Below are 17,663 nucleotides of genomic sequence, written 5' to 3' on the forward strand. Positions count from 1 at the left end.
CCTTCCAAGCATTCAGTTTTTCCAGGAAACTGCTTTGGTTTTGGTTTAGTCCAGTTGTGCTGACCTCACCTGGATTGTGTGTGGTCTTCCCCGTCACCTAAAGTAGTTCTTATCTACTATCTCCCACCCTCCCTCCCTCCCTCATCTCGTAACCATCAAAGAATATTTTCTTCCCTGTTTAAACAATTTCTCGAGTTCTTATAATAGTGCTCTTATACAATATTTGTCCTTTTATAACTAATTTCACTCAGCGTAAAGCCTTCCAGATTCCTCCATGTTATGAAATGTTTCACAGATCCATCACTGTTCCTTATCGATGCATAGTATTCCATGGTGTGAATATACCATAATTCATTGATCCATTCATCCGTTGATGGGCATCTTGGTTGCTTCCATCTTTTTGCTGTTGTGAACACTGCTGCAATGAACATGGGTGTGCATATATGTTCATGTAAAGGTTCTTATTTCTCTAGGATATATTCCAAGGAGTGGGATTGCTGGATCGTACGGTAGTTCTATTTCTAGCTTTTTAAGGAAGCGCCAAATCAATTTCCAAAGTGGTTGTACCCTTTTACATTCCCACCAGCAGTGTAGAAGTGCTCCAATCTCTCCACAGCCTCTCCGACATTTATTGTTTTGTGTTTTTTGGGTTGGAGTGAGATGAAATCTTATTGTAGTTTTGATTTGCATTTTTCTAATGGCTAATGATTGTGAAGTACCTGTTCATATCTTTTGCCCATTTTTTAACTGAGTTTTGATGATCTTTTTGGAGTCAGGAACTACTTTCTCAATGACCCTTTTGGAGTCATTCATGTCTAGGGGTAACTTCTTTAAGAAACTAACCAATGCTAAGTTTTGCTTTGGCTGGAAATAAGGACAGCTCACTATTGTCAACACTCCACCGCCACCACCAGCAGCAGCAGGTGCCGTTGACTCTGACACATGGCAACCCCATGAGTGTCAGAGCAGAACCATGCTCCACAGTTTTCAGTGGCTGATTTTTTTGAAAGTAGATCACCAGGCCTTTCTTCCGAGGTGCCTCTAGGTAGAATTTAACCTCCAACCATTTGGTTAGCAGCTGTCTTAAGCTGGGTTCTCTAGAGAAGCAAAACTGGCAAATGGTGTACATGTGTGTGTATGTATACATATACACATACACACAGATGTTTACCTCAAGGAAATTGCTCATACGGTTAGAGAGGTTGCCAAGTCCCAAGTCCATGGGTCAGGCGTCAGGCTGGAGGCTTCTCTCGACTCATGTAGCTGCAGGGGCTGACAAATCCAAGACTGGCAGGTCAGATGGCAGGCTGCTGCCTCACAGATGATGCAGGCTGATGAATCCAAGATCAACAGGTAAGATGGCACGCTGCTGGCTTAAAGGTTGAGGAGGCAGACAGATCCCAATATTGGTAGGCAATACTGCAGGCCACTGGCTCAAGTCCCAAGAACTGGAGGTCAGATGATCAGGAGCTGAATACAGGATCCAGAGCAAGCAACCAAACTTTGCCAGAACGTCCAAATATATACTGGGTGCAGGTCACACCCCTAAGGAAACTCCCCTTACAAATGACTTGCTTATCGCATCATGGAGGATGACTATACCATTACCTAACTGCCAAACTACACAATTACATAACTGCCAAACCACTGAGAATCTTGGCCCAGCTAAGTTAACACACAACCTTAACCATCACAGCAGCTGAGCATGTTAAGCATTTGCAACACCCAGGGACCTTGTCAACACAAAGCTCTGCAAATCACTGTGAGGTTTCTGTGGGTTTCAATATCCTTGGTCTTAAACACGATGCCCAACCTCATGCCTAAAAATTTAGAAGATGAGTTAGGGATAGCAGTGATGAAGTTATGACATTACAGTTGAAACAAATGTCCTAGAATCTGGAGGTCTCTTCCGGGTGCCTGGAAATGACCCCAGAGGTTGATGGGATGTGCTGGCAGTGAGGAGAGTTCACGCTGAGATCCAGAATCACGGGTCTTATTCCATCAGCAGGAGGCTCCTGGCTAAAAATGCCATTTGGGAATCTTGCCCATAGTATCTTCTTTCTTTGGGCCTCTTTCTACTTTTCCTGCTTCAGAGACCCCTTTTTTATATTTATTTCTTTGTTTTCAAATATTTGTTTATCTTCACTAGTTCTCTTGTTCATTCATTCTTTTTTCTTTTCTACGTCCCTCTCTCCCTTTTCTTCTACTTTTTTCCTAATACCAGGAAATAAACAAAAAATAGTTTTGCTTGCAGGGATTCTCAATCTTTCTTCATGAACCCAGTTTCCTTACCAGTTTGAGGCTTTAATATCTTGCTCTAAACCAGGCTAGGGAGAGGGAATACTGAAGGACAGAAAGAGTGACAAGGTATCCTAGGGGATATAAGCACTTGGAGGGACATGACTCTCTTTAGAAGTTGCTATTCTGTTGTACATATATAGCAGTTTTGGCCTACTTTAGGATGCAAGTATCCTAAGATTATAAATGCTATTTTTCTTAATGTGTAATATAACAATTACCAATGCTACTGTTGAAATTCACTGTGATGTGAAGATGCTTATGTTTTAAGACTTTTTATCTTTTTATAGCTGAAATACAACTATAAACACAAAGTTCAAAAAGATCGGTCATGGGGTAGGTAATTGATTTTATGATATACATTCTAGATATGTGTTCATTCACAGATGTAAAGGTAACCTTCAGAATACTGATATTTAAAACAAAAAAATCCTAATGCTTAAGATGAGGCATATCATTGAAACATCTCAAATTATATGTAAAAAAGTATCATCCAGGCTTAAGCTTATAAGTGAGAAATCAAAGCCAGGCCCATGACGGGTTGCTTGCTCTTGTTCTGAAGGACGAGGGAGGAATGCCCGTGCCCTTCTCTGCTAGAACCTGCGGGGCCGCTGCACATGCCCACAAGAGACTCCTGGCTCTAAAAAACTGCACCTTGAGGGCATTCTCATGAGTCCCATCTCCATGTACCTCTGATTCCATCTGCACTGGGTCTCTGAGTCCAGTCAAGTGAGCTGTCAATACACTTGGGCCAATGGTTGTGGAGAAGTCCCTTCCTCATCGCCCCTCCGCTAATCAACTCCTGTGTATTCATCCCTCAGACACCTTCCAGTTCATTCAAGGCTTTCTGTGTTAGACATTCTCATAAATCCTCCCTTTCAAGGCACTCCTCCCATGTTAACATTATTTATCTAATGGGGAATATCAGATTGTTTGGCTCTTCTTTTGGATTGTTGTTGTTGTTTTTAGGTGCCGTCGAGTCAGTTCCGACTCATAGCGACCCTATGCACAACAGAACGAGCCCGGTCCTGTGCCATCCTTGCAATTGTTGTTATGCTTGAGCTCATTGTTGCAGCCAGTGTGTCAATCCACCTCGCTGAGGGTCTTCCTCTTTTCCGCTGACCCTGTACTCTGCCAAGCATGGTGTCCTTCTCCAGAGACTGATCCCTCCTGACAACATGTGCAAAGTATGTAAGACACAGTCTTGCCATCCTTGCCTCTAAGGAACATTCTGGCTGCACTTCTTCCAAGACAGATTTGTTCGTTCTTTTGGCAGTCCACGGTATATTCAATATTCTTCGCCAACATCACAATTCAAAGGCGTCAGCTCTTCTTCGGTCTTCCTTATTCATTATCCAGCTTTCACATGCATATGATGAGATTGAAAATACCATGGCTTGGTGGTCAGGTGCACCTTAGTCTTCAGGGTGACATCTTTGCTCTTCAACACTTTGAAGAGGTCCTTTGCAGCAGATTTGCCCAATGCAATGTGCCTTCTGATTTCTTGACTGCTGCTTCCATGGCTGTTGATTGTGGATCCAAGTAAAATGAAATCCTTGACAACTTCGATCTTTTCTCCGTTTATCATGATGTTGCTCATTGGTCCGGTTGTGAGGATTTTTGTTTCCTTTATGTTGAGGTGCAATCCATACTGAAGGCTATGGTCTTTGATCTTCATTAGTAAGTGCTTCAAGTCCTCTTCACTTTCAGCAAGCAAGGCTGTGTCATCTGCATAACGCAGGTTGTTAATGAGTCTTCCTCCAAACCTGCTGCCCTGTTCTTCTTCATATAGTCCAGCTTCTCGTCTTATTTGTTCAGCATACAGATTAAATAGGTATGGTGAAAGAATACAACCCTGATGCACACCTTTCCTGACTTTAAACCAATCAGTATGCCCTTGTTCTGTCCAAACAACTGCCTCTTGATCTATGTAAAGGTTCCTCATGAGCACACTTAAGTATTCTGGAATTCCCATTCTTCACAGTGTTATCCATAGTTTGTTATGATCCACACAGTTGAATGCCTTTGCATGGTCAATGAAACACAGGTAAACATCCTTCTGGTATTCTCTGCTTTCAGCCAGGATCCATCTGACGTCAGGAATGATATGCCTGGTTCCACGTCCTCTTTTGAAACCAGCCTGAATGTCTGGCAGTTCCCTCTCGATATACTGCTGCAGCTGTTTTTGAACGATCTTCAGCAAAATTTTGCTTGCGTGTGATATTAATCACATTGTTTTATAATTTCCACATTCGGTTGGATCATCTTTCTTGGGAATAGGCATAAATATGGATCTCTTCCAGTCAGTTGGCCAGGAAGCTGTCTTCCATATTTCTTGGCATAGACGAGTGGGCACCTCCAGTGCTGCACCTGTTTGTTGAAACATCTCAATTGATATTCCATCAATTCCTGGAGCCTTGTTTTTTGCCAATGCCTTCAGAGCAGCTTGGACTTCTTCCTTCAGTACCATCGGTTCCTGATCATATGCCACCTCTTGAAATGGGTGAATATCGACTAATTCTTTTTGGTATAATGACTCTGTGTATTCCTTCCATCTTCTTTTGATGCTTCCTATGTTGTTTAATATTTTCCCCATGGAATCCTTCACTATTGCACCTCAGGGCTTGAATTTTTTCTTTTGCATTACTGGTCCATAAGGTAGGAGTTATGTCTGTTTTCACTAACCTCGGGATCCCCACGGCTCAACATAGGCATTCCATAAATATCTGTAAAGTAAATGTCTAATGGGGATAAATTCATTACCCTCAGTGAAGAGGTCACTCAAAGTGGTTTCTGCCAGAAGAATGTGAATAGAGTCAAGGTTATAGATAACATCTGCAGGGTTTGGAACTGAGTAAAACAGTAATAATAAAAATATAGAGGGGGATAGGTACTGCATATCCTAAAAAATAATGCATTTGACCTATTTCTTATCTTGCAATTAAGTTTCTCAGATTCACACGGCTGCTAATTACACCAGAGATTTTCTAATAAGATGATCCACTACACCGGAGCTGCAGTGCAGAGTGGCAACGGCAAATACAGTACCATGGCTCCCACGATGAGCTTCTCTGATGGAACTCAAAGAACATGACCAGCATGAATCCATGAAGGATTGGGAAACTGGCTATGCTGGACATAACAACAGAACAATAGATTAAGGGCAGCAAATGAGATAATCTAATGTTTTAAAAAAGTAATAAAATGTGGGAATTTATGTGCAACTGAGCAGAAATGCTCTAAGAATATATATTTAGAAATGATTATTGATTTAGGTTGAAAAGATGGAAGATTAAGCGACAACAAAATAAAAGTAGTTATTCTGTTAACTCCTAATTCTCTATGTACAAATTAAAGATCTTTTGGAAGACAGCCATATATTCTAGTGTTAATTAGGAGTGTTAACAAAACCAGTAACATATGTTTAAAATCCAGACACAATTTTATTATAATATGTTTGGTTCGTGACTATAAATTTATCTGTTAAGCCAGATTATCTGAGAAATAAAAATGAAAGAACAATAACAGTAATACCCTTCGGATATGTGCAGCGCCAGCCACGTAATACTTTTGGATATCAGTTTTCAGTTATCACAAATTCAAGGAGTTTGGCTTTATTTTAGTATTTCTCTGTTAAACATGCTCAAAGTATCTTCACCGCCCTTATATTCTACAAAGAATTTCATTTACACTGTTTATCAGTAACTGTTCTTCGGATCTGCTAAAATCGTTTGCAAACAACTGCAATGATTTAGCATAGATTCTCTGAGTCTAAACGTAGGCTAAGAAAAAGATGGCAGAAAGAACCAATGTCATCGTTTTTTCAGTTATCTCAGGTGCAGGATGTATTTTGACTGCATAAAAGTGTGGTTCACAGAAGGGAGTAGATCTAGGAAGCAGGCTGCCAGATGTTCCTGCCTGGGTTACTGGCTACTGGGGTTGGCAGGGTCCCATGTGGGGCCCAGCTTGGCCTGCCAGCACCCTTCCCTGCAAGTGCACCCCAAGCGCGACCAGTCACCTGTACACTGTGGGCAGCAGGAGTCTTGTGTGCGTGAAGGGTTCTGGCAGAGCAGTGGCGGGCAGACTTCCGTCTCACACAGCACCCGGCCACTGTGGCAGGTGCACTGAGTACAGGAGTCGATGTTCCACGTTTCTCCTTCCACAAAGTACTCTCCTCCAGGTGCATGGCAAATGGAGGGGGTGCTCAGCTCCGGCTTCTGCGCCACAAAGTCATCTGGGGAATGACACAAAATCAAAACCCAAGAGATTACTCATCTGCAGTCTCAGTGACTCTTCAAACACCTGGTGCAGCTTGTTTAGGGGCAGAGAGGATGGAGTGGCTGAAGAGGGCCTCACTTTATTCTGACCAAGAGAACAGAAAAGAAAACATTCCATGCATAGAAATTAAAGAAGATAATTAAATTATAGGGAGGGAATTCTACTCCAGGGAAGAGGACGGGGCATCTTAGAGGTCCCTGTGAAGGTACAGGATCTGTCTAGAATAAAGAGCTCTCATTTACAGAAGGCTTGCTATGGTTCAGTTTCTGTGCCAAGTGCTTTACATGTGTTATTTCATTTCTTCCTTATATCAACCTTGTGAGGTAGGTACTATTACCCCTACTTTCCATACGAAGAAACTGAGCTCTGGGAATCAGGGGCAGAGAAGGGATCTGAACTGAAATCTACGGTTGTTTGGATCACGGATATGCCTCCAGGTCAAGCAAAACTTTGAACTGATCTATGCCTGCCCGATCCGCTTCATTATCTCTGGGATTCTGAGATTTTTATGCTTGGAAATATGTCCTGGGGTTTAATAGCCACACCCCAACCTAGACCAGCTGCCAGCAAGCTGAGCAAGACCACTTCTGCAGAACCAACGGTCTGAAAGCCCACACCTGAAACGAAGCATTTGTTTGGAGATATCGTCATCAAGAGCAGTGAATGCTGAGAGGATGATGGCAACTCTCCCCAGAGGAGAGATGATTTGGTCTCTTGGAAAGATGATAGAGAGAGGGAATTTACTGTTGAAAATGCCTTGAGAGGTACTGGGAGTTGCCCTGAAGTTGCGCTGGGGAAATGAGAAGAATGAAGACATTAACCGTATTCTTGTAATCCAAATACAACAAGAGGTGTTGACAGTGTTGACCACTGCCAAGAAGTATCTGGAGACAGCATGGCTAGATCATGCTTGGAGCTCAGTGGAGGCAGGGCCCCAGGAGAACTCCCATGTCTCTGCAGAGATGCTCAGAGCACAATCGCCCAAGAGCTCATTTGGGCTGTTTCTTTCAAAGCAGTGATCGGCATGAGAGTCAATGATACCAATGAGATAAAGTGGTTTGGGCCGATTTCCAGCGAAGGAAGTAACTTTTAGTACAGTGTTATCTCAAGGGAACTAGGAAAGATTGGGACTTTGACCAAGTGCACATATCAGAGAAAATGACATTAGCTAATGCTTCTATTCACGAGCAATAGGACCCAACCTTCCAGTATATGGACAGCAGAGAGGAAAATAATTAGAATAAAAATTGAGCTGGAATAAGATGACAAAAGAGTATTTGCTGTGGTTTACACAGAAAGCAAAAATGTGCCAAAGGGTACTGTCATGGATTGAATTGTGTCCCCCCAAAAATATGTGTATCAATTTGGCTGAGCCATGATTTCCAGTATTGTGTGGTCATCCTCCATTTTGCGATTATAATTTTATATTAAAGAGGATTAGGATGGGATTGTAACACCCTTACTAAGGTCACAGCTCTCATCCAATGTAAAGGGAGTTTCCCTGGGGTGTGGCCTGCACCACCTTTTATCTTACAAGACATAAAAGGAAAGGGAAGCAATCAGAGTTGGGGATCCCATATTACCAAGAAAGCAACACCTGGAGCAGGGCGTGTCCTTTGGACCCAGGGTCTCCATGCCTGAGAAGCTCCTCAACCAGGGAAAGATTGAGGACAAGGACCTTCCTCCAGAGCCAACACAGACAGAAAGCCTTCCCCTGGAGCCAACGCCCTGAATTTGTACTTTTAGCCTACATTACTATGAGGAAATAAATTTCTCTTTGTTAAAGCCATCCACTTGTGGTATTGCTATTACAGCAGCACTAGATGACTAAGACAGGTATCAATAAATTAATGTTGGAAACAGGTCCCCTTATTGCTTTCCAAAAGCGTTATAGAGGATTACCAATCACTGCCCTTCTCAGAAAGCTGCTTTTCCTTTAGACACTGCTCCTATATGCTGACAGGCAGGGAATTGGTCAGAATAAAGACTGTGTTTCCAGGTGTCTTATCTTAATAACCCCTTCGTTATACTACATGTCTCAAGACAAAACACAAGAGGTGCAGGAGAGAGGGAGATTAAAAACAAAACAAAGATGGGGGTAGGAAAGAGAAAAGTGTGAGAAAATATGATTTGGAGAACATTTTGTCTACTAGAAAAGGAGCCCTGGGGGTACAGTGGTAAAACACTCAATTGCTAACCCAAAGGTTGGCAGTTTGAACCTACCAGCTGCTCCTTAGGAGAAAAGACTTGGTGACCTGCTTCCATAAGGACCGCAGTCTTAGAAAACCTATGGGGCACTTCTACAGGGTCACTATGAGTCAGAATGGACTTGATGACAATGGGTTTTTGTCTACCATAGAAGTTCAGGAGCTGCTCATTTATCCCAGTAGAAAAAGTAGCCCATTAACTGGCCCTTGAAAAGAAGAAGAGAGAGCACACTCTAAAGCGAGAGTCCACAGATGACACAGCTCTGAGGTCTATACACGTATATATCCATGTGTTTGTGCACATGTATATTTAGATATTCACACACCCACAATAATGCATCGATAATGCTGGTGTGTCTGTATGAGAACATTCCATATCTGTAACAGAGCAAAGCAGTTCCACTGACTCTCAGTTCTTAAATTAATGATCTATTCTCAGTGGCGCTCCTGCATTCACACCAGTCTGTTTGGCTCTCAGACTCCTTCATGGCTCCCATGCTTGGCAGAGACCCAGGTGCAGCTCACCCTTCACACACTCACACCTATAATTAAAGCATGGGGTCTGTAGGAGAACAAATGATTTTTCCTTCCCTGAAGAGCCAACACAGAGTTCTGTCTCATTAAACTTCTCATTTATCTTCTGTTGCAGAGGACATTAGTGGTTTTACACACTTAACTGGTAAAATCAGTGAAAACGGAAGGGTGTGGGGACAAAGCACATCCAACTGAACCATGGAGAAGAAGAAAAGGCGGCGTGGGGTACGAAGGCCAGCTAGCACTTTGAGACCCTAGTTATTGAGGTGTGTGGCATCTCAAAGCTGAAGGGGGCTGGGAGTTCAAGTGCCCCTCCCCCACCACCATGGCAGGCCAGGCAGCTGCAGTCTGACCAGCGTGAGCCCCCTTCTCTCCCAGGGTAGCCCTGCTCTGCTGCAAACAGCATCAGGGTCCTGATGGCAACCTCTGCCCGGGTGGGCTAATGCACAGGGAGATACAGGGCCAGAGTTTCCCATGGAGAAGTCATCACGATGCCAACATCTGATGGTGCACTCGCACTTTAAAAGAGATCTAATGCAAGAATCAGAAGACTTCACTTCTCCCCTGGCCTTCCAGCTGACACAGTATTTTACTTCTGTAAGACAGTTAAAGGAGTGCCTGGGTGGCGCAAACAGTTAAGCGCTCGACTACTAACTGAAAAGATGGCGGTTCGAACCCACCCAGAGGTGGCTAAGAAGACAGGCCTGGCGATCTGTTTCCCAAAGGTGTCAGCCTTGAAAACCTCATGGAGCAGTTCTGCTCTGAACAAACGGGATATCCGTGAGTTGGGATCCGCTCGACAGCAGCTAACAACAAGACAGTTAATCTTTCTGTGTTTTCCAAATGAAAAACTGCCAACGTGGCCTGCACAGAGGAAGAAATAATATATCTAACATTGAGGTGAGTACTTTGGGAAAAAGGCACTAGATGAGGTATTATGGTAATATCACTGTTATTGAGAACCATAATTCGGACTCCATGAATTATAAATTTGTTCTTTTCTTCTAGTAACTTATCTTGATTACCATTATTTTGATTTTAAATGTTTGAGATACTTGGTTACTCTAAATTTCTCCATTTGGCAAGAGTATCCATTAATTTAAAAAACAGCACTAGCCACACATTTCCATAATTCTATTCCACTGAAATAATACTTCACAAATAATAAGCTCTTATGGAATAAAATTAGCACCCTCTCCCTCAAATTAACTAAGACATTCAGCCTTCATAACACTGTCAGTAAAATGGAAAGCTAGAGTTTAAGTATACAAGCCCACAGACCATTATAAAAATGGAATTCAAAGGCCAAAATAATGAAGTAAACCATTCAAAAATAAGGTGAATAGTTTCCAGAGTCTTTCCCTGGTCCTTGACTAGCATTTTGCAATGCCCAGCTGACTTTTGTGGCTGTGGTTGATACAAACCATCGACAGCTGTGAAGTGCTCCAGGGTGGTCCCCAGAGTATCACCCAGAGTCACAGAAGTGTACACAGGCCTGCAAGGCAGGAGTCATTTGCTATGGAGCACACAGATGTCAGCCAGCTTTTACCTGAACATGACGGGCAGCACTGTCCAGGATGAATGGTGGGGTTGCCACAGGCAGGCACCGGGCAGGTGATCAGGGCACACATTTCCCGTCCATTGTGACAGTAGCACTCCCGGCACCCATCGTGCCAGCTTTCCTCATTTTTATGATGATGGCCATCCATGGACAGACATGTGCCTGACAGGACAGGTGGCCCGGCTGAAGCAGGGACCTCTGGACAGACAGAAGGCAGCCTGGTAAAGAAGCAGCTACTGCACAGGAGAAATAGCCTGTAGTGTCCTTACATGGAGGGGTACACATCCACCAAAGTCACATCTGTCAGGGACAGTTAGTGACACAGGATAAGCTCACGAGAAGCATTTAAGTATATAAGGTCTCGATTTTGTAAAAATAAGAAATGTGTAGAAAAAACTATAAACATGTTTCTCTCCCATTGGTGGGATTATAGTTGATTTTTACTTCTTTCATTCAATTTTTTCACATTTTATACAATAAGCAAGCACTGATTTTGTAACAAAAAAGCAAGGAACATTATACTCATGTTTAACATATGCAGAACAACATTCTGGAAGTTTTACCTGACAGGGAAATCCTAGGCCCTTTGAATCTAACAGATCTTTGCTCAGTGGAACAATTGAAGTAGTGATTAGATTTTTGTTTACTCTGTCCCCTTAAAAAACACCTTTAAAATGTTAACTGTCTAACTTTGAACACAGAGCAAGCTTTAGGGGTCTTCTATTGCTTTATCTGTAGACCATGTGGCAACAAAAAGGAACTGGGATGGGCAGCAGGGATGGAGGCGGGGGACATGCAGAATAGGGCCAGGTACACGCTCACATGGCTTCAGGAGCATCCTGGAGCAGGAAGTCTCAGGCAATAGGGCCACCTGGGATGTATGCTTACAGCTGAAGGCTGACATGTGCTTACTCAGCAAAAGCCTCAATTCTCAATGAGCGGACTTTTTAGCCATATTCATCCTCCAAGAGTTTTGAAAAGGGAATCTTTGCTGTATCAATTGTATTACTCAAATCCTGAGCAGAGGCAGACTCTACAAAGGTCAAGGTAAAGGTTCCTGGGACAAATAAAACTGAAGAGCTAAGAAGGTGATTACTTTGGTCAATGCACTGAGCATTATATGCTTACTTCCTAAATTCTATTCTGAGTTTTTATTCAATTCAGATGAAGGCAAAAGGTAGTCTTGTGGGATGGTCCTACAGAAAGTGACATCTGTGTCAGGGCAGGAAGCAATCGCTTAAGCCATTTCATTTATATAATGGCCTTCTGCTCTTTCTTTGTGTGCCTCTGGCTGCTTTGAGGGGGGAGGGCTGTACGTTGGCACTTACCTCTGCACCTGCAGATAAGACAGCCATGACTGTCCTGCTGGAAACCCAAGGGGCAGATTTTACTGCATGGGAGTTCTGGACATTTCTTACAGCGACAGATGTCACAGCCGTGCTTATTCTTCCTGGGTAATTAAAATTTTGTCAGAGGTCAGAAAATCAAAAAGTCTCAAATGACGTCCAGGTGCTCAGAACAAGGGTCACTGAGGTGACATTGCTATTAAGCAGAATGACTTGACTCTTGCTCTCAATGACTCCTGGAGTAATGTGTAAATAGCTCCCTATGGCCATGACCACCCGTGGCCATCACCAAGGTTGAGAATGAATTTTAGAATCCCAATGACATGTCTGTTGATTAGGAAAAGTGGCATCAGAATATAAAAAGATGAACGTGAGACTCCACGAATAGGATGGTGAAGGACACATCCCTGGTCAATGTGGAGATCAGTATAGGGGCAAAAGGCTACAGTGCGTTCTTATGGGACCACGTTCTCTGAGATTTCAGACAATTGTGAACATTTTAATAATGAGAAAGCTCCCAAAACTTATGGAAGACAGGAGAACTTAAGGACCCATAGATCTGGAAATGCTACATAAATGCTCATTAAAAAAAAAAGCCTTGAGAAGTCCTACAGTCAAGGTCCAGTAATTACTTCGTAAGATCTAGCTAGAAAAGAGTATCAGTTCAGAAATGCTCCATCCATGGGGTGTAACCTAAGCATATCGGGTGAAGAAAAAAGGCTGGATGAATTTGTTCTATGTCTAACTTTTGTGCTGATCAGGAAGATTATATTAAATAGAAGAGTTTACATAACAACATCGGAGGAGTCTAAGTGGAGGTTTTCTGGACAAAAATTCTTACGGACAATTCCAGATTTTCTTTAAAAGGAAACTGACACTGCCAGCTTGACAACAGGTGGTCAACAGTGGGACCTTTTCTGTCCACTAGCGGCAGGACTGAGGGATCTCTCAGATGCAGCATCAGCTCTACAGGTGTTGCCCCATTGGCCTCCTGGGCCTCAGACAAGGAGGTGTTTCTCTGTTTACCATCATGCTTCATTCCAAGAGCACAAGGTGGCAACGGTGTTGTCCAAATAAAGAAAAGGTCTGGCTTCTTTCTTATCTTGGAAAAATTAAGGGGCTTTAAAAGAGGACAACAGTTGGTATACCACTGCCCAAATGACAACTATGCTACATTTTGGTAAGTGAAATGAGAACTGAATATTAGGGTCTACTTATTTATTTCAACATGCCAAAAACAATGAGTTAAAATGAATTAGTCATACTAATTTCACATGGTGTCATTTTCAAGTTCCATCAAGACTCTGACTAATTTATTCATTCATTCATTCATCATTCATTCAATAAGCATTTGCTACATGCATAAAGTAGTGGTCCACTCAACAGGTGTATACAAGGGGCACCAATGGTTGCCTTTATCCTAACACTTTCATATGGTGTCTGGCCAAGATTTTTCCTTCAGAGGCTGTCTTTGAAACCTGTGCTCTAGCCAGTACCGTCCTCAGTTGTCCACTGCAGTCACCTGGGCCCTCCCTGAATGTGCTTACCAATAGGAACACAAAGTGAAATCTACAATCCTCTAAGAAGTTTCTCTCTAAGACAAAGGTTGGACTTGAAGGCAATTTTGATTTTGAACTATCATAATACTGCAGCAAGTGGCTCTAACTTTTTTTTTTTAACTACTACTATAATAATGATATAAAGATATTAGCAGTAAAGCTAAGAAATAATTATACTTTTATTGGCATCATATTTATATTTTAGGATCAAGAACAGTGGGAAATTTTTAAGAATACTGTTCTCAATGTTATTATCCAATTAAAATTAGCGTTAAGATTCCCCTTCTCCCTTAACTAGAATTTCCAAGAGAAAGAATAAAAAAGATGACTGAAAGAAAACAGGCAAGAGAAGACAAATCTAGGACCTGTATAATTACTAGCACTACAGAAATATCAAATTAGAAAGGTCAAAATACTAAAATAAGAGACTGATAAAGAAAGAATGATAAAGCATGATTCTCAAAAGTGGTTTTCTCAAGGCACCAACTTGATATACAGGCAGAGATCAATGCTAATATAGACACTAAAGAAACAAATATGAAGTATCTATTTTGCCCCTGGAATAATCTAGATTGTCATGGAGTTTGACTCAATAACAAATACAAGTCATGGTCCATACTTCCAAGGAAGTTTATGAAGTCTTACTGCTACATGAAGAAAATATATGGTGACCCGTAGCCTGGTACCAAGGTAGGACAACTAGGTACGGCAGGTAAGGATGCTCTGTACTGCCAAGAAGTGGCCATCAACTGATCTTACAGCTGGGATTAAATAAATGATCACAAAGTAGTCACTGGGATAGCTGTGAAAAGCTACAGCACTTACAACACTGGGGCCTCATCACGATTTTGTCTTCCTGCTGGCTGTGTTCTAAGGACCTTGCTATGGGGAAGTTCCCCAGAACAGGCCCAAAGGTAGGGTCATACATGGCCCTGCCCATCTTCATAAAAGCCTAAGAGTAAATCTGGACTCTTACCTTTGAAGACACAATCCTTTCTCTGCATTCTCAATAACCCAACAAAACAAGCACAGACATTCAGGACTCAGCATATCATTAATTCACTCACAAACATACATAATACAGCTAACAAAAACAGATGTTTCATCAAGTTACAGGCAATTAAGTATAGGTAATACTTACAGGTATCCCAATGGACAATGCTTGTCACAGATTACAGGCTTGCACTTCTTTGGCCGTGGGCGGCACTGGCAGATCTCACAGCCATGGGTATCAGTTTGGAAACCGAAGAGACAATCCAACGTGCATCCTCGTTTGAGGCTGGTGCACAGCTCCTCCCCTGGGAAAAAACAGGACAGCATGTTCCTCCTAAAGATGACTAGGTCATGACACTTCAATTCCTAAATACCTTCTCCTAACCATCCATAAATTTAAAGTTCTGAGCCCTACCATAGCATTATAATGGTTTAAATTACAGACGTGCTAATTCGTGGCTAGCACAACGTGGCTCGATGTTTTGATACGAATAATCAAAATAAAGTCCAGCTTTGAAATACAGAACTCTTAAGTATACTCAACCTAGTAGTGAAGAGTAGGCTGGTGACTACCATTTGAGGTGCTAATGAAATTTAAAGCATTTTTTCATAAAATTTGTTTATTAGTTACCCCTAACTACTGACTGACATATTGTTTAAACGTGCGAATTAGAAACTTAAACCCCGAACTTCATTATATATGTTGTTTTTATTGCATGCCTATGATAACACTCATCCTTAAATTTCCATACATCGTTTATTTTCATGGGTGTTAGATGTTATCATAAAAAGCTGAAAACCAAACCGGTTACCGCTGAGTCGATTGCAACTCATAGTGACCCTATAGGACAGAACAGAACTGCCTCATCGAGTTTCGAAGGAGCAGCTGGTGGATTCAAACTGCCGACCTTTTGGTTACTAGCCAATAGCTTAACCACTGTGTCACCAGGGCTCCATATAACACTGCATATTATACAACGCATGGTTAAGTGTTATGGCTGCTGACCGAAAGGTCAGCAGTTTGAATGCACCAGGCACTCCTTGGAAACTCTATGGGGCAGTTCTACAGGGTTGCTATGAGTCGGAATCGACTCGACAGCATTTTTTTTTTTTTTTATACACAGCATAAAGGTCTTTTTACCCTTCCTTTAAAAGGAGCCTTTAAAAAGTACATCTCTGATAACGTGATAGGAAGTGTTCCATTTTGATGTTTTCTTCTTACATTCCAACAAATATTTGAGCATTTGGATATACTTAGCTAACTAAAAAAAAATGTGCCTGTCAGAGAAATATCCAGATTGTTTAAACTTCTACTATTTGGAATGTTCAAAATGTCCCCTATTAGCAGAATCTGGAGCGAGTGATATGTAACTGTCCTCAGTTAGTCAACCATTAATTTATTATTTTAGAAGGAACAAAAGAGAAGATGCGATGGGCTGGCCAAAGGAGCTACCAGAGATGTTAGCTTACTAAAAGTCTTCTAAAGTGACTTTTGTGTTGTGATATGGGACTTAACAGAACATTATAGGGGATAAGGGGATAAACATGTTAAGGTGAGAAAACCATGCTTGGTGGTATAACTAAAGCAAATTGAGATATGTATGAATCAAACACAGAATCTGAAAGACAACCAAGTTTAAAGAAGGGAAGTTGATCTGGTGATGGCAAAAGTATGGCAATGTTTGATGGCTGTTCTGCATGGACTGGTAAGATGGGATGCAGAGACTATTATTGCTAGAATAATAAATGAGTGTTTATTTTATTTGGACATTCTTTAAGCATAGATACTATAAATAATGCATAAGTTATCAGGAAAAACAGAACACATTTGCCCCCGCCCCACACAAATCTTACAATCTAAAATTAAGCCTTAACTACAATTAATAGGTGAAGTGGGTTCCTGTTTTACATAAATATTTTCAGACAGCATCTTTTATGAATGTAGGCTGGCAATACTTGAATATTCAATTGGCTTTTTTAAAAAGGAAAATGTGATTTATGCTATAATTTTCTACTTTGTTGTTACCATAAACCTTTCATTACACATATTTAATATAACCTCGTGGGTCTGTATCACACTGTGATTACTAATTTGCATCCTTGAAAATAAAATTTTAAATGGCTCATTTAAAAATTTGTAATTATATGACTTGAAAGGTCATCATTTTTTATCTCTTTCCTATTATTAAGGGAATGATGAAGGAGGGAGAAGACTTGCATAGCCACATTGCTTCCCCTGAGACAGAGAGCAAACCCATGTCTAACTTGTGAACCCATTTTTCTCTTATACAAATTTTTAAGTCACGATGCCAAGTGGATTATGTTGGGGAATTGATGAATTAAAAACTCTCTGAGAACTTCCCAGAGTCAGCATCCATGGGGATTAAATTCTTTAAAACTCTGAAGACTGAGCCACTTATGTGCTTTTATTGTTATGGTCCTGTAAAAAAAGAAGGAGGTGCTCCACAGAACTTAATCTAGAATGGTCTTCACCCTCAAGGAAAGTGTAAAAAATTTGGTAAAAACTAAATTTGTCTTTAATCACGTTTGCTTTGCAATGAAAGAGAATTTCAAACAAAGGATTCTCTTCCATTGCAAAGAATAAAGGGCGCTCATTAGAAACCAGACAGCTATGCCACACGGAGTGTGTAGCCTGGGCATTCCCCTGCCTCAGGACGGCTCACGTGCACACCTCGATGCCTCGTCTACAGTCTGGGTGTATCTGGATTCTGCTCCCCAGCCGGAGGGAGCTCTTGCGTGGGGCCCTATTTTATTTCTGTAGCCCACTGGCTATTGCGATGTTTAAATATGGAGTGCGTCCTCAATAAAAATCTGCTGAACGAATGAAATCAGTCAACGTTCTTGCTACTTTACACTCTCAGCAAGG

General features: G+C 41.7%; 1 protein-coding gene across 12 annotated transcripts in view; it reads right to left on the bottom strand.

Annotated features, from left to right (window-relative positions):
- The window catches only part of CRIM1 (cysteine rich transmembrane BMP regulator 1), a 244,272-nt gene that overhangs the window by 37,848 nt on the left and 188,761 nt on the right, over positions 1-17,663 (bottom strand). For 11 of the 12 annotated variants that reach the window (XM_064277211.1, XM_064277201.1, XM_064277209.1 and 8 more), the window contains 4 exons: positions 14,925-15,081; positions 12,207-12,328; positions 10,867-11,076; positions 6,317-6,532 (listed from right to left, as the gene is read on the bottom strand). In XM_064277211.1, coding sequence (XP_064133281.1) covers positions 6,317-6,532; positions 10,867-11,076; positions 12,207-12,328; positions 14,925-15,081 — 705 coding nt within the window. The remainder of the gene's footprint in view (positions 1-6,316; positions 6,533-10,866; positions 11,077-12,206; positions 12,329-14,924; positions 15,082-17,663) is intronic. The other variant, XM_064277210.1, reaches the window with a different exon arrangement.

The sequence above is a fragment of the Loxodonta africana genome, chromosome 26, assembly GCF_030014295.1.
Source record: "Loxodonta africana isolate mLoxAfr1 chromosome 26, mLoxAfr1.hap2, whole genome shotgun sequence".
NCBI lineage: Eukaryota > Metazoa > Chordata > Mammalia > Proboscidea > Elephantidae > Loxodonta > Loxodonta africana.